At 52.7% G+C, this 16462-nt stretch overlaps 1 protein-coding gene across 2 annotated transcripts in view; it reads left to right on the forward strand.

The window, feature by feature from the left end:
- The window catches only part of MGAT4B (alpha-1,3-mannosyl-glycoprotein 4-beta-N-acetylglucosaminyltransferase B), a 58129-nt gene extending 41667 nt beyond the window's left edge, over positions 1-16462 (forward strand). Inside the window, exons 2-15 of one of the 2 annotated variants that reach the window (XM_064162097.1) lie at positions 57-236; positions 936-1076; positions 1896-2029; positions 4821-4867; positions 7170-7283; positions 7696-7771; positions 8142-8256; positions 9174-9304; positions 12063-12170; positions 13110-13303; positions 13693-13771; positions 14225-14312; positions 15235-15347; positions 15455-16462. In XM_064162097.1, the coding sequence (XP_064018167.1) occupies positions 57-236; positions 936-1076; positions 1896-2029; positions 4821-4867; positions 7170-7283; positions 7696-7771; positions 8142-8256; positions 9174-9304; positions 12063-12170; positions 13110-13303; positions 13693-13771; positions 14225-14312; positions 15235-15347; positions 15455-15478 (1544 nt within the window). In that variant the 3' untranslated portion in view covers positions 15479-16462. The remainder of the gene's footprint in view (positions 1-56; positions 237-935; positions 1077-1895; positions 2030-4820; positions 4868-7169; positions 7284-7695; positions 7772-8141; positions 8257-9173; positions 9305-12062; positions 12171-13109; positions 13304-13692; positions 13772-14224; positions 14313-15234; positions 15348-15454) is intronic. The other variant, XM_064162098.1, reaches the window with a different exon arrangement.

Genomic DNA, 16462 nt, shown 5'->3' on the forward strand with positions numbered 1-16462 from the left:
GCTTGAAATCCTTCAGAGTGCAGAGGACAAAGCTTCTCTCTCTTCTCCATCCACAGGGGACGTTGTGGACATTTACCAGCGGGAGTTCCTCGCCCTCCGCGACCGACTCCACGCAGCCGAGCAGGAGAGCCTGAAGCGCTCCAAGGAGCTCAACCTGGTGCTGGAGGAGATCAAGAGGGCGATCTCGGAGAAGCAGGCCCTGCGGGATATAAACCGGACCTGGAGCAGCTTATCTGGTGAATAAACAGAGGAGTTGAGGAGCTGAGGCTGTTTTGAAGCGGTTGCTAATGAGGAGGTAGAGAGGTGTGTGTGTGCGTGCGTGCAGGGCTGCAGACAGGACCTGCTCCTCTCCCTTCCCCCCCCCCCCCCCCAGCGTGAGCAAATTATGGACTTGGGAACTCTTAAGCATCTCTCTAATTAGAGGTCCATATGCATCATTAAACATTGAGATTTGCCTCTGCCAAAGATATTTGCCAATCTCTTTGCTTGCTTACAAGGTTGGGATTGTTTTCTTGCAAGCCGTACGTGCCGTTTCCTATGGCTCTGAGAATCCATATGGAAGGTGGGCACCCGAGGAGAGGGGGGAGGAAGGAGGTAGGCTGGCTGAGCACCCCTTGCCAATCTGTTTGTTCTTTTTGTTTTTTTAAGTTGCTCAGTTGAAGAAAATTGGATCTCAACAGAAAGATCTGATTTGACCTTCATTTGATCTTCATTCTCCCCGCTCCTTCCCAAATATTTTGGGACTTCTTTGAGGCCCTCATGGCTCCTGCTGAACTTTAATTGGGTTTGTAGTGGCATGTTAAAGGTTGGCCTGATTTTTTTGTTGTAACCCAGCAGCAGTCTCGGGCGGCCAGGCTGCTCTAAAAAGGCTTTTTTGCCTTGCAGTCTCTTCCTCCCTGCCGTGCCTTGCAATTGATTCCCTTTTCCTTTTTAAGACGAAACCAAGTTAAAACTGTGGAATATCACCAACAAGAATGTGCTGCACCTTCCCACCATCTTCCATCATTTGCCACATTTGCTGTCAAAGGAGAACAGTCTGCAGCCAGCCGTGCATGTGGGACAGGGGCGCACTGGAGGTAAATGGGAATTAGTGCTGCTTCTGGTGCTCTTCCTCACCTTGGTGCCTGTCTCTCCCCTTTCCTCTGGGCCTGGCTGTGCTATGGATGTGAGCAGGACTGGAGGAACGGCTGCATGCATCATGCAAGCTTCCTTTGTATCGTTACACGTGGGGTGGGTAAGCCATGTCATGTCTGTGAGGCTACAGGGAACTGCTGTCTGTGCTCTTGACCAGCACTAAAATGTTCTTGATGCTTCTGCCAGATGTTTTTTGCTGCTTTTCATCTCCAGATTGCTCTAGACTTTGCCAAGAAGGTGGTCAGCTGAAAGTGTAGTTTACAGGGTGCTTCTAACCTGTATCAGGCAAATCTCATCTGGAACAGGACTTTGGTTACCAGACCATTCCCCCCTTGCTCCCAAATCCCATCCCAAAAACACAGACCTGACTTTTTGGTCCTCCCAGACTGAGGTGCTGCTGGCCATGGATGGGGTTTGGAGGAAAAGGTGTTCTTGAAGCTGCCATTCACAGGCTGAAAAGGCACAGAGGAAGGGATTTTAGGTCTTTCCTTAGACTTTCAGAGAGAGAAAGAAAGAGTCTGTCTGACAGCCACAGGTGTTCTGCCAGCCTGGTGCACTGGGGTGCTGCTGACTGGCACTGGGCTGGGGGACAGGAGTATGGGAACCCTATGTAGCCCAGGAACTCACCGACCTGCTGATCAGTGCTCTTCTTTAATGACAGAGTGTGGCACTGAGCAGGTGAACCATGAGGCAGTCATGGGAGCAAAGTGTCTTGTTCTGGCACCCTTCCCTCTCTAAAATCTCTCCATGGCCCTGGGCAGTGTCCATCGTGATGGGAATCCCCAGCGTGAAGCGGGAGGTGCATTCCTACCTCACCGACACCCTCAACTCCCTCATCTCGGAGCTCACGCAGCAGGAGAAGGAGGACTCTGTCATCGTTGTCCTCATTGCTGAGGTAAGACAGAGCTTTACCTGTTTACCCCATTTCCCTCAGCCCCATCCCACTGTCTGCCAAGCTCCATGCAAACAGGATGCCTGTCCCCCTGGAGGCCAGCTCTGCTGCTTGCTGCAGCTGCTGAAGCCAGCCTTGGGCTGCTGTCCAACCAGGATCATAGAATTATAGAATCATTTAGGTTGGAAAAGACCTTTAAGGTCATCAAATCAAACTCTAAACCTAATATTGCCAAGTCTACCACTAAATCATGTCTCTAAGACTTTTAATACCTCCAGGGATGGTGGTGACCCTACCACTTCCCTGGGCAGCCTGGTCCAGGGCTTGACAACTGTTTCTGACCTAAACGTTCCTGGCACAACTTGAGGCCATTTTCTCTCATCCTATCACTTGTAACTTGAGAGGAGACCAACACCCACTTCATTAGGTGTGTCCTGCCCAAAATAAAACACTGCTTGGACTCGAGAGGGTCAGGATGTGAGCAGGCAAATGTCACGTTAGAAACTGCAGCACATGCATTTAGCTTTCTAAGTCATGATTCCTCTTGCAGGGTGCTTGAGTGGTTAGTCCCTAAACGTTCTGGAGCAGCCCCATGGCTGTGTCTAGGGGAGCTCTTGGACCTCCTCATGAAGCAGCTGCACTAACCCCCTCTCAAAACCCAAAAGCCTGCTGATTTGGGGCTGAGACTAATATGTCTCTTCGTAGTGGTGTCTGGAGCCCAGAATTAGTTGCTGAATCCAAGGGCTAAAAAGCCTTGATACATTAATCCGCAAGAGCTGCTTTCATCTATGGCTTTAGATGGTTATTTTTCTCCATGGCTTTCCCCTCAGGATTATTTTCTTGAGCCTGAAGTGCATTTGTCTTAATTTCCAGAAATCTGGTGAGAAAGATAAACCTCAGTAGCATATTACTGGGAGCGGAACGAAGATAAATGTCTGGGTTTGATTCCTCATTTACCCATAATTTGATGTCTTGAGTAGCATTTGGCCTTCGGGTGCCTGCCTGGCATTTTGTGCACAGAAGGGTGCAGCCCAAAGTGCCCAGGACGAGGTTCAGTCCTGGCTGTGTCATTTCTCCTTGAGCCAGGACAGGTTTGATGGCTGTTTTCACAGCAGGTAAGTTAACACATGAGAGTTTTTAAGCAACTTGAGCGAAACAGTCTCCTGGTTTGGGCTGCAGTAATTTTTAGGTGGCTTGAGAACGGGGTGAAGGCTGTGGTGGCAACTCCTGACTGTCTGTGTGTACCTGTGATGAGGGAAGTGGACAACAAATAAATTCATTCTGCTACTGGCAAGTGCAGGAGCACACGAGCCATAGCCCACTAACAGCAATGGTAGCTGTTGCAGGTCATCACTGCTGTCAGTGTCCTCTCTTGCTAACCTGGCTCTGGTAGCTACAACATCCTCCATCCATGCAGGTGTCAGCCACCACTCTGCCTGCTCTGCCCCTTCCTGAAAGGCTTCTCCATGTGGTGTTGCTTGTTAGGGCTCCTCAGGCACAGGGTAAGGAGTAGGTAGTGGAGACGGTGACTCCACTGTCACCTGGAGCTGACACTGGGTAACTGGAGGACTCAGGACAGTGAATAGAACAACTCAATGTCTCTTTGGGGATGGGGACTTCCCATTTCTGAGTGCCACCACTGACCACTGTACATGCTGCCCATGACAGCCAAGGTTTCCTTGGCTGGTGGAGTGGAGCCTCAGGGTGAGCTGGTCAGCGTGGCTGTCACCAACCCACCACTTCAGTGACAGCTCAGGGCAGAGCTGTGAGCTTGCTCCTAAATCCAGGAACATCTTTCCTGCCTTTGTTTCTCCAATTGCTGTTTTCATGGCAGCACCAGGGTAAGAAATCAGTTCAGCACTGGGAGCTTAAGTTCTGTTCGAGAAAGGGACCTTTTTCCTCCTGAGAAAACCCTCCCTTGTCACCGCTCCAGCCTGGAAGCTCTGGCCTCAGCTTGTGACACACACGCCTGGCGTCCCACTTCTCACCTCCGCCCCACGCCGAGCACAGCCGCAGCCGCTCCCGGCTTCTGCGCTGCTGTGTCTGCAGATCCGCCCGGGGACATGCGGCCCTGCGGTCCCTGTGATCGCCCAAAACAACGCCAGCACCGGGAAACAGATTTTGCTCCTGGGTCTCCTGCCCTTTGTTCTCGCCTTTTGTTTTCCTGGTCACCGTGCAGATAGATGATTTCTGTCCGGTGCCTGCCTGTGTCTGCACTTATCTCCCCTGCAGATAGCAGCGTGCAGCGCTGCTGACCTTTGCTTCCCAACTATTATGGGTTGCCAGGTTGACCGGGGAAGCAAACTGGGTTGTTTTTTTTTTTAGGAAGGAAAGTGTCAAAATGAACCCGAAATGAAAAATGCATGCTTATAAATAGACCCCTCTTTGTCACCAGAGGGGTGGAGCTCCCCTCTGCCAAGAGTACTCACTTGGGTGGAAGCCAGCATGGACAGGAAAAAAATAGCCCAGAAGTTAACACTTTGTGCAAACACTTGGCACTGACGGGGGCAGAAGTGCCAGGAGGGCTTGAGGGGAAGCTGTGCGTGGTCTTGAGCCTTTTGGGATGGATGTTGGGGTGTGATAGCTTTGGTTAGCACTGGCCACCACGAAGGGCTTCTAGGAGTCCATCAGCACAGGGGGAGTGGTTAAACTGGATAAAGGAGACGTGGAGATGAATGAAGATGGCACAGGGGGGGCTGGCAGTACCCCCGGGGTGTGCTGAGGGTGATTTGTGAGCCATGGGGAGCACAGGCTGAGGCTGAAGGATCTAACACTGCTTGTCTTTTGTTTTCAGACAGATCCACAGTACACAGCTGGAGTGGCAGAAAATATCAAAACCTTGTAAGCACTTCCAAATGACTACAGCAGTACAGTCTGTGCCTGTAGCAGGGCCAGGGAACAGCTTCATTAAGGAGCCTTCCCACCTCGTTCTTCTGTTGCTGTTTCTTTTGCTGTTTGGAGGTTTTTCTGCTCTGAAGCTCTGGGCTGTCTCTGTCTGGAGGTTTTTCTGCTCTTAAGCTCTGGGCTATCTCTACTATTGTCACTTCCACTTTCCACTTGTTCTAAAACGCATCCCATATGCAGCTTCCAGGAGGCTGCTTTGTGCTTGCAGCGTTTGACACATGCTGTCGTGCTGGTTCGTTCTGCTCTTGCTGTCCCGTGGGAGAAGACGTTATTTCGATTCCCGACGATCCTGGCCATTGTTTGTGTGTCTGGTGCAGCCCTCTCTACCTGCTCTGCCGAGCCAGAGCAGCAGGGCAGTGTGCCAAGCACACCCAAGTGCTTCTGCCTTATTTTGCCTTACAATCCAAGATCCATTTTTCTTCCCCCTCCAGCCTGTTTTCCCCTTGTCCCAGGCGTTAGTTACATTTGTCTCTCTCGCTGGCTGCTATTTATGTCCCGGAGCCTTAGTGGCTTTTGCAGCTTCGTCTGTGGCTGTTTAGGCAGAAGCTGGTGACGGATTATTAACCAGCGGCCAGTCCAAGCATTAACAGCATCAGAGCTCAGAGGCAGAAGAAAAGGCGGTGGTGAGAGAAGAGGCTGCGGCTCCCGCGACTGCCTGTTCCCAAAGGCTCCCAGCCGCCATAAGGAGATGCAAAAGGGCAGCGGCGTCCCCCTGGCGCCCGTGTCCCGAGCCAATGGTGGCAGAGGGGCTGGGACATGTACGGGGAGGGCTGCGTGTTCCCGGGCACTTGCAGAAGAGCTGAAACAGAGCCCTCCATCTTGCTGTGCGGGAGCTGGCAGCGCTCCCTCCTTCAGCCTGCTGGCAAGAGGACGCACTTAGCGGGGGATAATGGACTGATTGTCCGGCGCATCCTGATGGAATTAACTGGGCGCTGCTGCAGAGAGCGCCTCTGCGCAGGAGGCCTGAAACTTTAATTGACTTAATGATTTGATTTCTCGCCATCCCCTTCTTCAGTGCCTCCCTCTGCCCCTCCCCGAGTCACTAAAATGATTTGTCTTCCCAAACGAATGGAGGTGGTGCGGGGCCAGGGCAGTCCGAGCTCCCAGCGCAGGAGCGAGAAAGCTGCGGCTGCTGCGGTCCGGGGTTTGTCGGTCGGGTGAGAAGCTTCTGCTTCACTGCTGCCTGAGGAAGGGACGATTTGAAAACGTTAGCTGAAAATCTTGCCAGTCCCGAGGAGGGAATAAAGAAGGGGAAAATAAGTGAGAAGTTTTTGGCAGTCTCGGTGCTCTGTCTCCCTCTGCCCCATCTCCCGTCCTGCAGGCTCTGCACACACAAAGGCAATCAGCCTCGCACCGAATGTCCCCCGAGAAGCAGTACACAAATAACTGTTTCCCGCTTATCTCCCACAGTTATGGCTTGCAAGGCTCTTGGAGGCACCTACTTTCAGAGGGGTGACATGGTTTTTTCTTTGAATGTGACTCTTCGAAGGCTTCTTGACCGCATCAAAGGGAAAATAGATGCTGATTTTATCAGCCTAAGGGAGATAGGTAGAATTCCTGCCGGCTGTCCTAACCACAGCACAGTGCTGCTTGAAGGAACTTACCAGAAATGCATAACATAATCCCTGCAAATTGGCTTTTAATTGCTGATGCATTTGGAAAATCTCTTAAGTGCCTGTAAGTCCTTCCTTTGATGCACTGGTCTGCAGGTAGGTTCTTCTGATCCTGTAGAGTACATGGTGCTCCTGGCAGGGCTTTAATGTCATAGAATCACAGAATCAAGCAGGTTAGAAGAGACCTCCAAGATCCATCCAGCCCAACCTAGCACTCAGCCCCAGCCAGTCAACCAGACCATGGCACTAAGTGCCTCATCCAGTCTTTGCTTGAACACCTCCAGGGACTGCGACTCCACCACTTCCCTGGGCAGCCCAGGGAGGCTGACCTGGATGGATGACCCAGGGAAGATGACCCGGGGCAGGGGAGAAGGGGTGCTGGAGGGGAGCACACAAATGCAGGGCTGTTAGAGACCGTGAGAGGAAGAGAGCAGCTTTAGAACTCTCTCAGACCCTGCTGATGTCCTTTAGTGAGGCCTGAAAGTGCATTAGCTGCTGGCAAAGTTTTATCCCAGAGGCTATGTTTTCTGTTTGGTTCTGCAGCTCAGTGTTTACCCAGCGATTTGGTCTGTGAAGTGGTGTGTCAGACATGGAGGTATTTGTTTACCACTGCTTTTCTCCCTCAGATTCCCAAAGGAAATACACTCAGGACTCCTGGAGGTAATTTCCCCATCTCCACATTTCTATCCTGATTTCTCCCACCTGCGGGAATCCTTCGGGGACCCCAAGGAAAGAGTCAGGTAAGAAACAATGAGCTTAAAACCAAGCAAGCCTTAAATTAACTGCAGGATCTCATTCCCCCAGCTCCAGCAGGGAAAACTCTTCTGAAGGGCCAGGCAAGACCCTTAAACTTTCTGTATCCAAGAGCTGGAAGGGAATAGAACTGGCACTGGCTTTGCAGGCTTGCCTTGTGCCGTGGTGTTGCCATCACCAAGCAAGGAGTACATTTTAACCCCGGTGATGTTCACTGTGGAGCTCCCTGAGTTTTCTAACAACTCTTAGCTGACCAGTTTAAGACCAGAAGAGAGAAGCCATATGCCAACCCCTCCTCCAAAAGCTGTGTCACCTCCCTGGCTTAAATCCAGCCTGAGCTTGAGCAGCCTGGTATGCCAGGAGAGATTGGTGCTCTCATTGTGTGTCTGTCTCTTGCAGGTGGAGGACAAAGCAGAACCTGGACTACTGCTTTTTAATGATGTATGCCCAGTCCAAAGGCATATATTACGTGCAGGTAGGTTTGGGTGGAGGGGGCAGAGGGGAGATGGGTGAGAGTTCAGTGTGCCTCATACCCAACTGAGATAGGGCAAAGAGCACATCCAGTTCCATGATGCAGCAGAGTGGGAGTGGGTTTTAACCATATTGGTTCAAAAACTGTGTTTCTAAGGTGCTTTAGACTTGAAGGTGTCCTGCCCAGGGAGGTCAAGAATCTTTATTCCAGTTACCTGTTAGACTGGGTGAGAAAAATCTGCTTGGAGCATCTTCTAAAATAAACTAGGTCTGTGCCAAAGCTTTTGTCTGGCCTACAGCATGATTGCTCTGCAGAGAGGCTCTTACAGGAACCTGGATGGGTCATTGGCACTCAGCATCCTTTCCTCTTGCAGCTGGAGGATGATATTGTGGCCAAACCAAACTATCTCAGCACGATGAAGAACTTTGCCTTGCAGCAGCCCTCTGAGGAGTGGATGATCCTGGAGTTTTCTCAGCTGGGGTTTATTGGTAATGTTCTCCCCTGCCCACCCCAATCCCATCAGGCAGAGTCATAAGCACCTGCTGGTTCTTGTAAGCCTTTGTGCTCTCGATCCAACAAGTTCTCCCCACAGCATGGTAAAATGCTTGGGCTTGATCCCCCCCTGTTTTTTCAGCAACCTCTGTGTTTGCACTGGGGAGAGGTCCTCACAGCTGGGACTGCTGATACTTTCACTGAAAGTGAACCTGGTCTGTGGCCCAGTCAACAGCCAAGCAGCTTGGATGTGACCAGTAGCTTTTAGACTGGATGGGATTTGGAGTTGCCTAAGAGTGTGCAGAAGGAAGTTTACATCAGCACAGAACTATTTTGGGAGCAGCAGCAGTACATGGTTGCAGTAGCAGCTCGAGCTGGTTTTTTGGATGATGGTTTGACTGGCTTAAATCTTGCTGTTTTGGGGGCAGGAAATGGTCTGTCCTGCAGCTGGCTGAATGTTTCTCATCCTTATTTCTCCCTACCAAATGGAAGAGTTTCAGACCTTTTGATACTGTTGTGACCTGCAAGACAGTAATGCTTTCTAATTCTCTGATGACTGTTAAATCCAGAACCACGCTAGCAGTGCCAGCAGTGCATAGACCAGAGCTGCTTGCTCCTCCTTTCACGTGGAGAGATGGGCACATCCAACCCCCACAGGGGAGAGATGGGCACATCCAACCCCCACAGGGGAGAGGTGGGCACATCCAACCCCCACAGGGGAGAGGTGGGCACATCCAACCTCCACAGGGGAGAGATGGGCACATCCAACCCCCACAGGGGAGAGATGGGCACATCCAACCTCCACAGGGGAGAGATGGGCACATCCAACCTCCACAGTCCAGTCTTCCCAGCTCTGACTCCTGACTGCTTCACAGTATAGCTGCTCTCTCTTCTCTCTTTCTTTGTGCTGTAGGGAAAATGTTCAAGTCTCTTGATCTGAGCTTGATTGTGGAGTTCATCCTGATGTTCTATAAGGACAAGCCCATTGACTGGCTGCTGGATCACATCCTTTGGGTCAAAGTCTGCAACCCTGAGAAAGATGCAGTACGTAAACCACTTCTGATGAAGGGAAACCTGTTCTGTGCACAAATGTCTGCTCGGTCCGTGTCTCTGGAAGATGCTTTCTGTGAGCTCTGGTGCTGACTGGCTTTGCACAGAACCGTGCTGGCCCTGTGGAGTGTGCCCCGGGGTGTCCTTGCAGATTGTGTAAGCAAAGACCTGGGAGTTCAGGCTCTTGTAGTCTGCAGCTGCCAGAAGAGGCATTACTTCTGCATCCAAGCACTAGCAGGGCATTCCTCCTGCAGCCCTCCAGGAGAGTAGCCGTTCCCCTTTCTTCTGTGCTGTTTTTCATCCCGGTGTGCTCCCTCCCTGAAGCTGTTCCCCACTCATTTACCGTAACCCCAGAGTGCCCCTTTGGCTCCGGGCTCTTGTGCTGCACCCGCCTGGAGCACGCACGCAGGCTGCCCAGAGAGCTCACCCAGGCTGACCCAAGAGCAAGCCTGCCATGCACAGTGTGCTGAAATGAAACCAGGGCACGCAAAGCTCTTGTTGAGGCTTCTAGGAGAGCGCAGAGAGGTGAAGTGCCTCTGTTTTCTTGCTGCCATCTCGTTTGCAGAGCCATGTCTGCAGAAAGCCTTGCAGACGACAGCACAGGAGCCCCTGCGCCCCGCGGAGGGGCTGTTTGAACTCCCATTGGCGGCAGCTAAAGCTAAAGCGAGTGGAAAGGACAGAGGAGGAGTGTGTGAGAGAGCAAATGTAAGATGAGCTCACCGCCAGAGAGCCTCCCGTCTCCTCTCTGAACATATTGTATTTACTCATCGGCTCCTTCACCCTCCTCCCCCGGCAGGCAGTGAGCAGCCAGTCCCCGTGCAGAGCCTGAAGCCGGTCCCTTAGGACAGACTCCATGGCCAAAACTACTTTGTGGTGCCAATGCCAGAGCAAGTGGTCACTCTGCAGACAAATACTGTGTTTATGTACTGGGGGCTCTGCAGAATCGGGGCAAGGATGTGGTTTGATTTGGCTTCATCACTGGCAGAGACTGTGATGTTGGCTTCAGTCCCCCAGCTGCAGCAGGACCAGTCTGAAATTATGCCCATTGTGGCCTCCTCCCAGTTCAGACTGTGTTGCTCAGGTGTGACAGAGCAGTCCCCAGGATCCTCACAGCCATGGGCAAAGCCAGGGTGGTGGGATGCTGGGATGGAGCTGGGGGTGATGCTGCTGTCTCTGCCCTCTCCTTCCAAATCTTCAGCTTGAGCATTGATTAAATGCAGATCTTGCTGCACAGGGTCCTCTCCTTGGCTCATCCTCTCCTCCCTGGTGGAGCCAAGGTTTTTCCAGGGGAAACTGCAAACCTCTTAAACGTGTTGCCTTTTTAAAATTAACCTACTTTCCTCCTGGATTTCTGGCTCCTTTCCCCCACTGTTTGCATGATTAACTCCACACAGTGCCCTTTCAAACGTGACTTACCCTTGTAAATCTCACTGTGCAGAATCAGATTGGTAATGGGGAGGATTTGTCTTTTTGATTGCAAGTTTGGTTGACCTGAGCTTTTGGTAAGAGCCTTGTCTCTTCTGGATATATTCTGCTCCTTCTTTTTAAACTAATTTTAGATTTACCTGGGGTAGACCTGTGTGAAAGGATGACCTTCTTACCACCAGCTGAGCTGTTCCCCCTCCTGGCTCCACAGACAATGATGTTTTCAGCAAGTGCTTCTATAGCAGAAGTGGAAAAGGGGAGAAGGAGCAAGCAGGAGGTGCTGTAGCTCCTTCCATCCCCCTTCCCCTTGCCACTGAGAGGGAGATCAGACCTGATGGGCCTGTGTCTAGGGTTACTGGCAGTGAGAAGGGTTAGCATGGCTAGTTTTAATTTTCTAATGTAAGGTGATCTGGATTAGGGATTATCTCCTCTGCAGCTTGCAGGGGTCATGCCTGGAATTTCCCAGCTCCTGGCAGCCTGTGGTGGGGGCTCGGTGTGGCTGGCTTTGCTCACTGCCTAGCAGCCCGTGACACAGCACCTAGTGGTGGTACTTCTGCTGGGGTTTCTCTCGGGTGGGAGGTTGCCAGAGCAGATGATGGTGGGGGTATGCATGCGTTTCTTTTACTGGAAAAAGCAAAAGTCAGAAAGCAAATGCCCTCTCCCTCCAGTTCTTAACCCTGTATTTTTATCCTGCTCTCTTAAGCTGAGAGGAACAAACTCTTTCTAGAACAAGAGTTCTTGTCTCCATGCTCTCAGTGGCTTTCCCCTTTCTCCTTTATTCCCTCTCTGTGGTCTGTCTCCCTCCACCCCATGGAAAATCACTGTCTGGATCTGCATTGCATCTCTAAGTTTATTTTCATGGTGAGATGGGCATGAAGCAGCTTTGCCAGTGGCACGTGCCACACATCTGCTCAGCACCACCTGCCAACAGGCTGAAAACTCTGCCCATCAGAAAAGAGCCCACATGTCACTTAGGCTCTGAGTCGCCCCAGGACTTACTGTACCTTCAGACACCAGTGATCCCGAGCTCTGACTTGTAGGAAAAAGGCTTTCCCAGGAAGGCAGGCACAAGAGAAGCTGAATTCTCTGGCTGGCTCTACCTGGCAGCAAAGAGAAGCTTTGCTCAGCGGTTGCTAAGCTGTGCTTGGCAAGGAGAAATTTGGCACTTAAACCTGGGTACTCCAGCTGCCCAGCAGAGCCCCGTGGGTGAGCAACTCAGAGTCACAGCCCAGTCCCTCCAGAGTGCAACTAAAAGCTCTCTCACCAAATTAGAGCCAAACTTACACAGAGAGGCATAGAGATGGAGAGGGGAATTGTCTCGTTTCAGAAACACTGCGACAGGCAGAAGGCAAACCTGAGGATCCGCTTCAAGCCCTCACTCTTCCAGCATGTGGGAACCCACTCCTCCTTGGCTGGGAAGATACAGAAGCTGAAGGTGAGCGCCAGTTGCCTGTTCAAGCTGCAGATGGCCTTTCTGCCAGGCCAGGAACTGGTTGCTTGTGGGGCAGGAACATCAGTGACAGCAGCTGGTGGGACGGTGACAGCTGGATTTCTGTGCAGTGCCTGTGTTTGGTTAACTGCACTGAGCTCCTGTAGCTCCTGCTACTCAGAGTGGCAGAGACGTGCACCACAAGTCACTGCAAGCTTTTCAGCCTTGGTACTGGGGCTGGCCGCCCACCCTGGCTGCCAAACAGGGTCTGGGCAAGGGATTTCAAAGCATCTGCTGAAAACCCTGGAGATGATGACTCCTGACTTGGAGTGGCTTCACTCCCACTCCCTCCTTGTTCCTGGGATGTGCCATTAGACGAACTAGGGCTTGCTGTGTAAGAGCTTAAATTGTTTGTGTGTGTTTAAACATCAACAAAATCAGGCCTCCCACAGCTGTATGTGCAGCATCCAGAGACAGGCAGCCCCAGGCTGCATTCAGTCCTGTGTTTGGTCCCCGGGTAAGTGGATGGTGCAATCCAGCTGATACCACGGTGCAGCACCCATCAGGCCACGTACTCCAGTCAGTTTATCCTATCACTAACCTCCAGCCACCTTCTTCTCAGGTGCAAGCAATGTTTGCAGAGCTCCAGGGGCAGGGACTTTTGAAAAAGGAAAGGCTCTTTGGTGCTACATCAGGGTGCAGAGCAGCAGGGCTTTTTTCCCTGATCCAGCCTGGGATCCAGCCACGCCCTGCCCATGTCACTTCCACCCCTCATGCTTCCATGCTGCCCCTATGGCTTTGTTAAGGAGGACTTAGGAGCCTTCAAACTACCACACATGCCACGCAAATTGAGAGCTTTTAATTTGCAGTGCCTTGTTGCTGCTGGGTCCCCCTTATGGGTGAGAGCAGCTCATGACCTTTCCCTTTTGCACTGTGCCCACCAAGGACAAGGATTTTGGCAAGCAGGCCCTGCGGAAAGAGCATGTCAACCCTCCTGCAGAGGTGAGCACCAGCCTGAAAACCTACCAGCACTTCACCTTGGAGAAGGCTTACCTGCGGGAGGACTTCTTCTGGGCCTTCACTCCCACTGCTGGAGACTTCATCAGATTCAGATTCTTCAAACCACTCCGCATCGAAAGGCCAGTGCTGGGGGGGGCACCTGTGGGGCGTGTGGCAACGCTTTGGGTTTGCTCTTCTGGCTCATGCTGGATTCCTTGCCCTTCTCCTGCTTGGCTGCCCAGGAGGAGACAGCAGTGGTTTGTTTTTCCTTTGGGGAGGTGGGGGAGAGGATGACTTGGCCCTTTTGTCAGTGGGGCCACGTTTGCTGGACTCCTTTTCCTTCCCTGCCTTTGTGAGCAGTCCATGATTTAGCTCATCTGTCTCGGAAGGTCTCCTTCCCAGCCGTGTGTCCCTGGGCTTTTTGGGGAAGGTGCCTGTGAGGTTGAGCTGTTGGGTGGTTCAGCTGGGGTGAAAGCCATCACGTCCTCAGTGGCTCAGCCTGGCTCTCCACGGCTTTGCTCTGTCACAGGTTCTTCTTCCGCAGCGGAAACATCGAGCACCCAGAAGACAAACTCTTCAACACCACCGTGGAGGTGCTGCCGTTTGACGTAAGTGCTCCTCCGAGAGTGCCGGCGGGGGTGGAGTGGGAGGCAAAAGAGGCTTGAGAAAAGGGAACTGCTTAAAGCCGGCAGGAGGATCTGCACAAGACTCAGGTGCCTTTGAGAGGTGCTGGCTGGGAAGCAGGGGGTCACGCCTGGCATGGTACCACCTCAGGAGCGGGGGATGCAGTCGCTATGGGAGCCAGCCCTGCCTGCTGAGGGGATGCTCAGGTGGGTGGGGACAGTTGCAGCAAAAGGGTGGAGCCAGGATGGTGCAGTGGAAGCAGCAGCATGAGGGCAGCAGCTATCTTCTTGTCTTGGGGCATGAGGCTCAGAGTGCCAGGCAGTGGGGCAAGGCGCCAGGGACTACTGGCAAGAGGAGCTCCAGGGTCCCTGCTGCTGCTTGGGGCTTTCGGGTGTCTCTTGCAGTGGCCTTGCACAAAGCTCTCTTCCTTCCCACAGAGCCTGCAGTCAGATAAGGAGGCCTTGCAGGAGGGAAGAGGCACAGTCGTCAAATACCGGAGGACACCAGATGGCTACATCCAGATAGGTACAAGCAGGGTGCAGGGTGGTAGCTGCCCACTGGGTGTGATAACACAGCCCCTAGCCTCACCCTGGAGTGAATCAAGGCTCCTGGTGCTGTTTGCTTGGCAAAGGGTAATTTCTGCTTGCCAGGAGCCAGGTTAGAACAGGATTTGTCACTTTCTCCTCTCCTACACTGCCCTCCCTCCCCTCTTAGATGCTGGGTCCCCTTCAGGTAGTTTTCACTCCTTTGTTTCTGCCTGTCCCTGCTCAGAGCTGGGACCAAGTTATTCAGATTATCCATTTGCCATGCCTGGTGTTAAAAACTTCCACTGTGGGGGATTTCACACTCCCCCTCCACAGCCTGCCTCAGCCCTTGCACCACGGCCAGCCTGGACTTTGTCTCCTGCCACCTGAGCTCAGTTGAGTGTTTGTCGGTGGACAAGAACAAGCAGTTGCAGAGTGTGGGGACCCAGTGGTGTGTGATGAAGCTTTGGTGTCCCTCATAAGATGACTTCTTTTCGTTTGTTTTTTTTATATAGACAAGAAAAATTGTCTGGCAGTGTAGCCTTTGCTGTTGCAGCCTTCCTCTACCTGCTGGCTGGCTTCTCCCAGCTGCATTTTCAAAACCAAGCAGAAGAAAGAAAAGCCAAATCACACCCAAATACTGGGATGTAGCAGGACAGGGCTGCTGTTAGGCCACTCTGCCCCCTCCCTCTTGCATGGCAGTGATGTGTAGCCAAACCCTCCCTGTTTTGTTCTGCTGAGCTGATCTCTGGGGGGGGTTTGGTTGCTCTGAGTGCAGCGCTTTGCCCTGTGTGGGCACCCATGCTGCCGGGCTCCAGCCTGCCTTGTGTCAGGGAGCTGTGGGCTGCAGGGGCTGCCCCTCAGGGAGGGGAGAGCTGGGTGCCAGGGGACTGTTATCATGTCACTTGTGCTCTGCTCACCAGGTTCCTTCTCCAAGGGCGTTGCAGAGGGTGAAGTGGACCCAACCTTTGGGCCACTGGAGGCCATCAGGCTGTCCATCCAGACCGACTCCCCCGTCTGGATCATCCTGAGCGAGGTAAGCTTGGGCTTCCTCAGCATGGGGCAGCCCTGCCCAGCCCGCACCCCGGGGCTCCCCGCTGCCTGCGCCCACCTCCCTCTGAGCCCAGCCCTCTCTTCTTGCAGATTTTTATCAAGAAAGCGGAGTGAGGCAGGCCTGAGGAAGGGTGGGCAGCTGCCTGGCGCCCGGTCCTGCTCCCTCCCCTCCTGCTCCCTCCTCCCGCGGCGCCTTGCCCGGGCGCAAGGCCAGCTGCCAGGACAGGCCTTGGCAATCCAGCTGCCAGGCCGGCACCGACATCCCCACCGCTGCTGCCGGGGTCAGGACATCATCTTCTCCAGCAGAGGAGCGAGAAGCAGACCCCCAACATCCCGTGCAGAGGGCTGGCTCTGCTCCCCTTGGCCGCTCACGGGTGCGTGGCTGCTGTGCGGCTGCTGCGGCAGCGCTGGCGCGGGACAGCCTGGGCTCGGGATGAGCTTTAGCGAGCGTGGGGACGAAGAGCACCTTCAGCCCAGGACAGGGCAATCTCTGCCTGTGCTTGGGGACAGAGCAGGGCCTTTGGTCACATTGAGTCCTGCCAGCTGACCCCACAGGCACGCTGGGCTGGAGATGGCTGGGGACCCAGGCCTGCATTGCCTTTGCCCAGGCAATAAGTGGAGGATTAAGTGAAGGTGAAGACTGCCCCTCCTTCAGCAGAGGAGGAAGGAATCCCACCCAGGGGTTGGAGCCACGAGTATGGCAGGGAAAACAAAACAAAAAACAAACTATGCCACACTGTGCCTGCCAGCATTGAACACAGCCCCTTAACTCACGGTGAAGTCTCCAGTGTCTTCATGCCTTGAGATTGAGTGAAGAAACCACCTTTTTAAACAACTGCTTCAGTTACTGATTGGTGTGAATTTTTGGGGGGGAGGAAAAACAAAAACCAAACCCATAAACCAGAAGTAGCCCAGTTCAGAAGTAGTAGGGATTAGTGTAAATCCCAATGTCTCTTCAGCTATACACTGGAATGCATACTACTACTTTAATGTGCTGTATTTTTTATTATTGGATACATTTGGTTTTTCAAGTACATCTCTCTATATATAAATATATAAAATAATGTGCACTGTAATAAAAACTAAATTTAAACCTTT

The sequence above is a fragment of the Pogoniulus pusillus genome, chromosome 22 (assembly GCF_015220805.1).
Source record: "Pogoniulus pusillus isolate bPogPus1 chromosome 22, bPogPus1.pri, whole genome shotgun sequence".
Classification (NCBI taxonomy): domain Eukaryota; kingdom Metazoa; phylum Chordata; class Aves; order Piciformes; family Lybiidae; genus Pogoniulus; species Pogoniulus pusillus.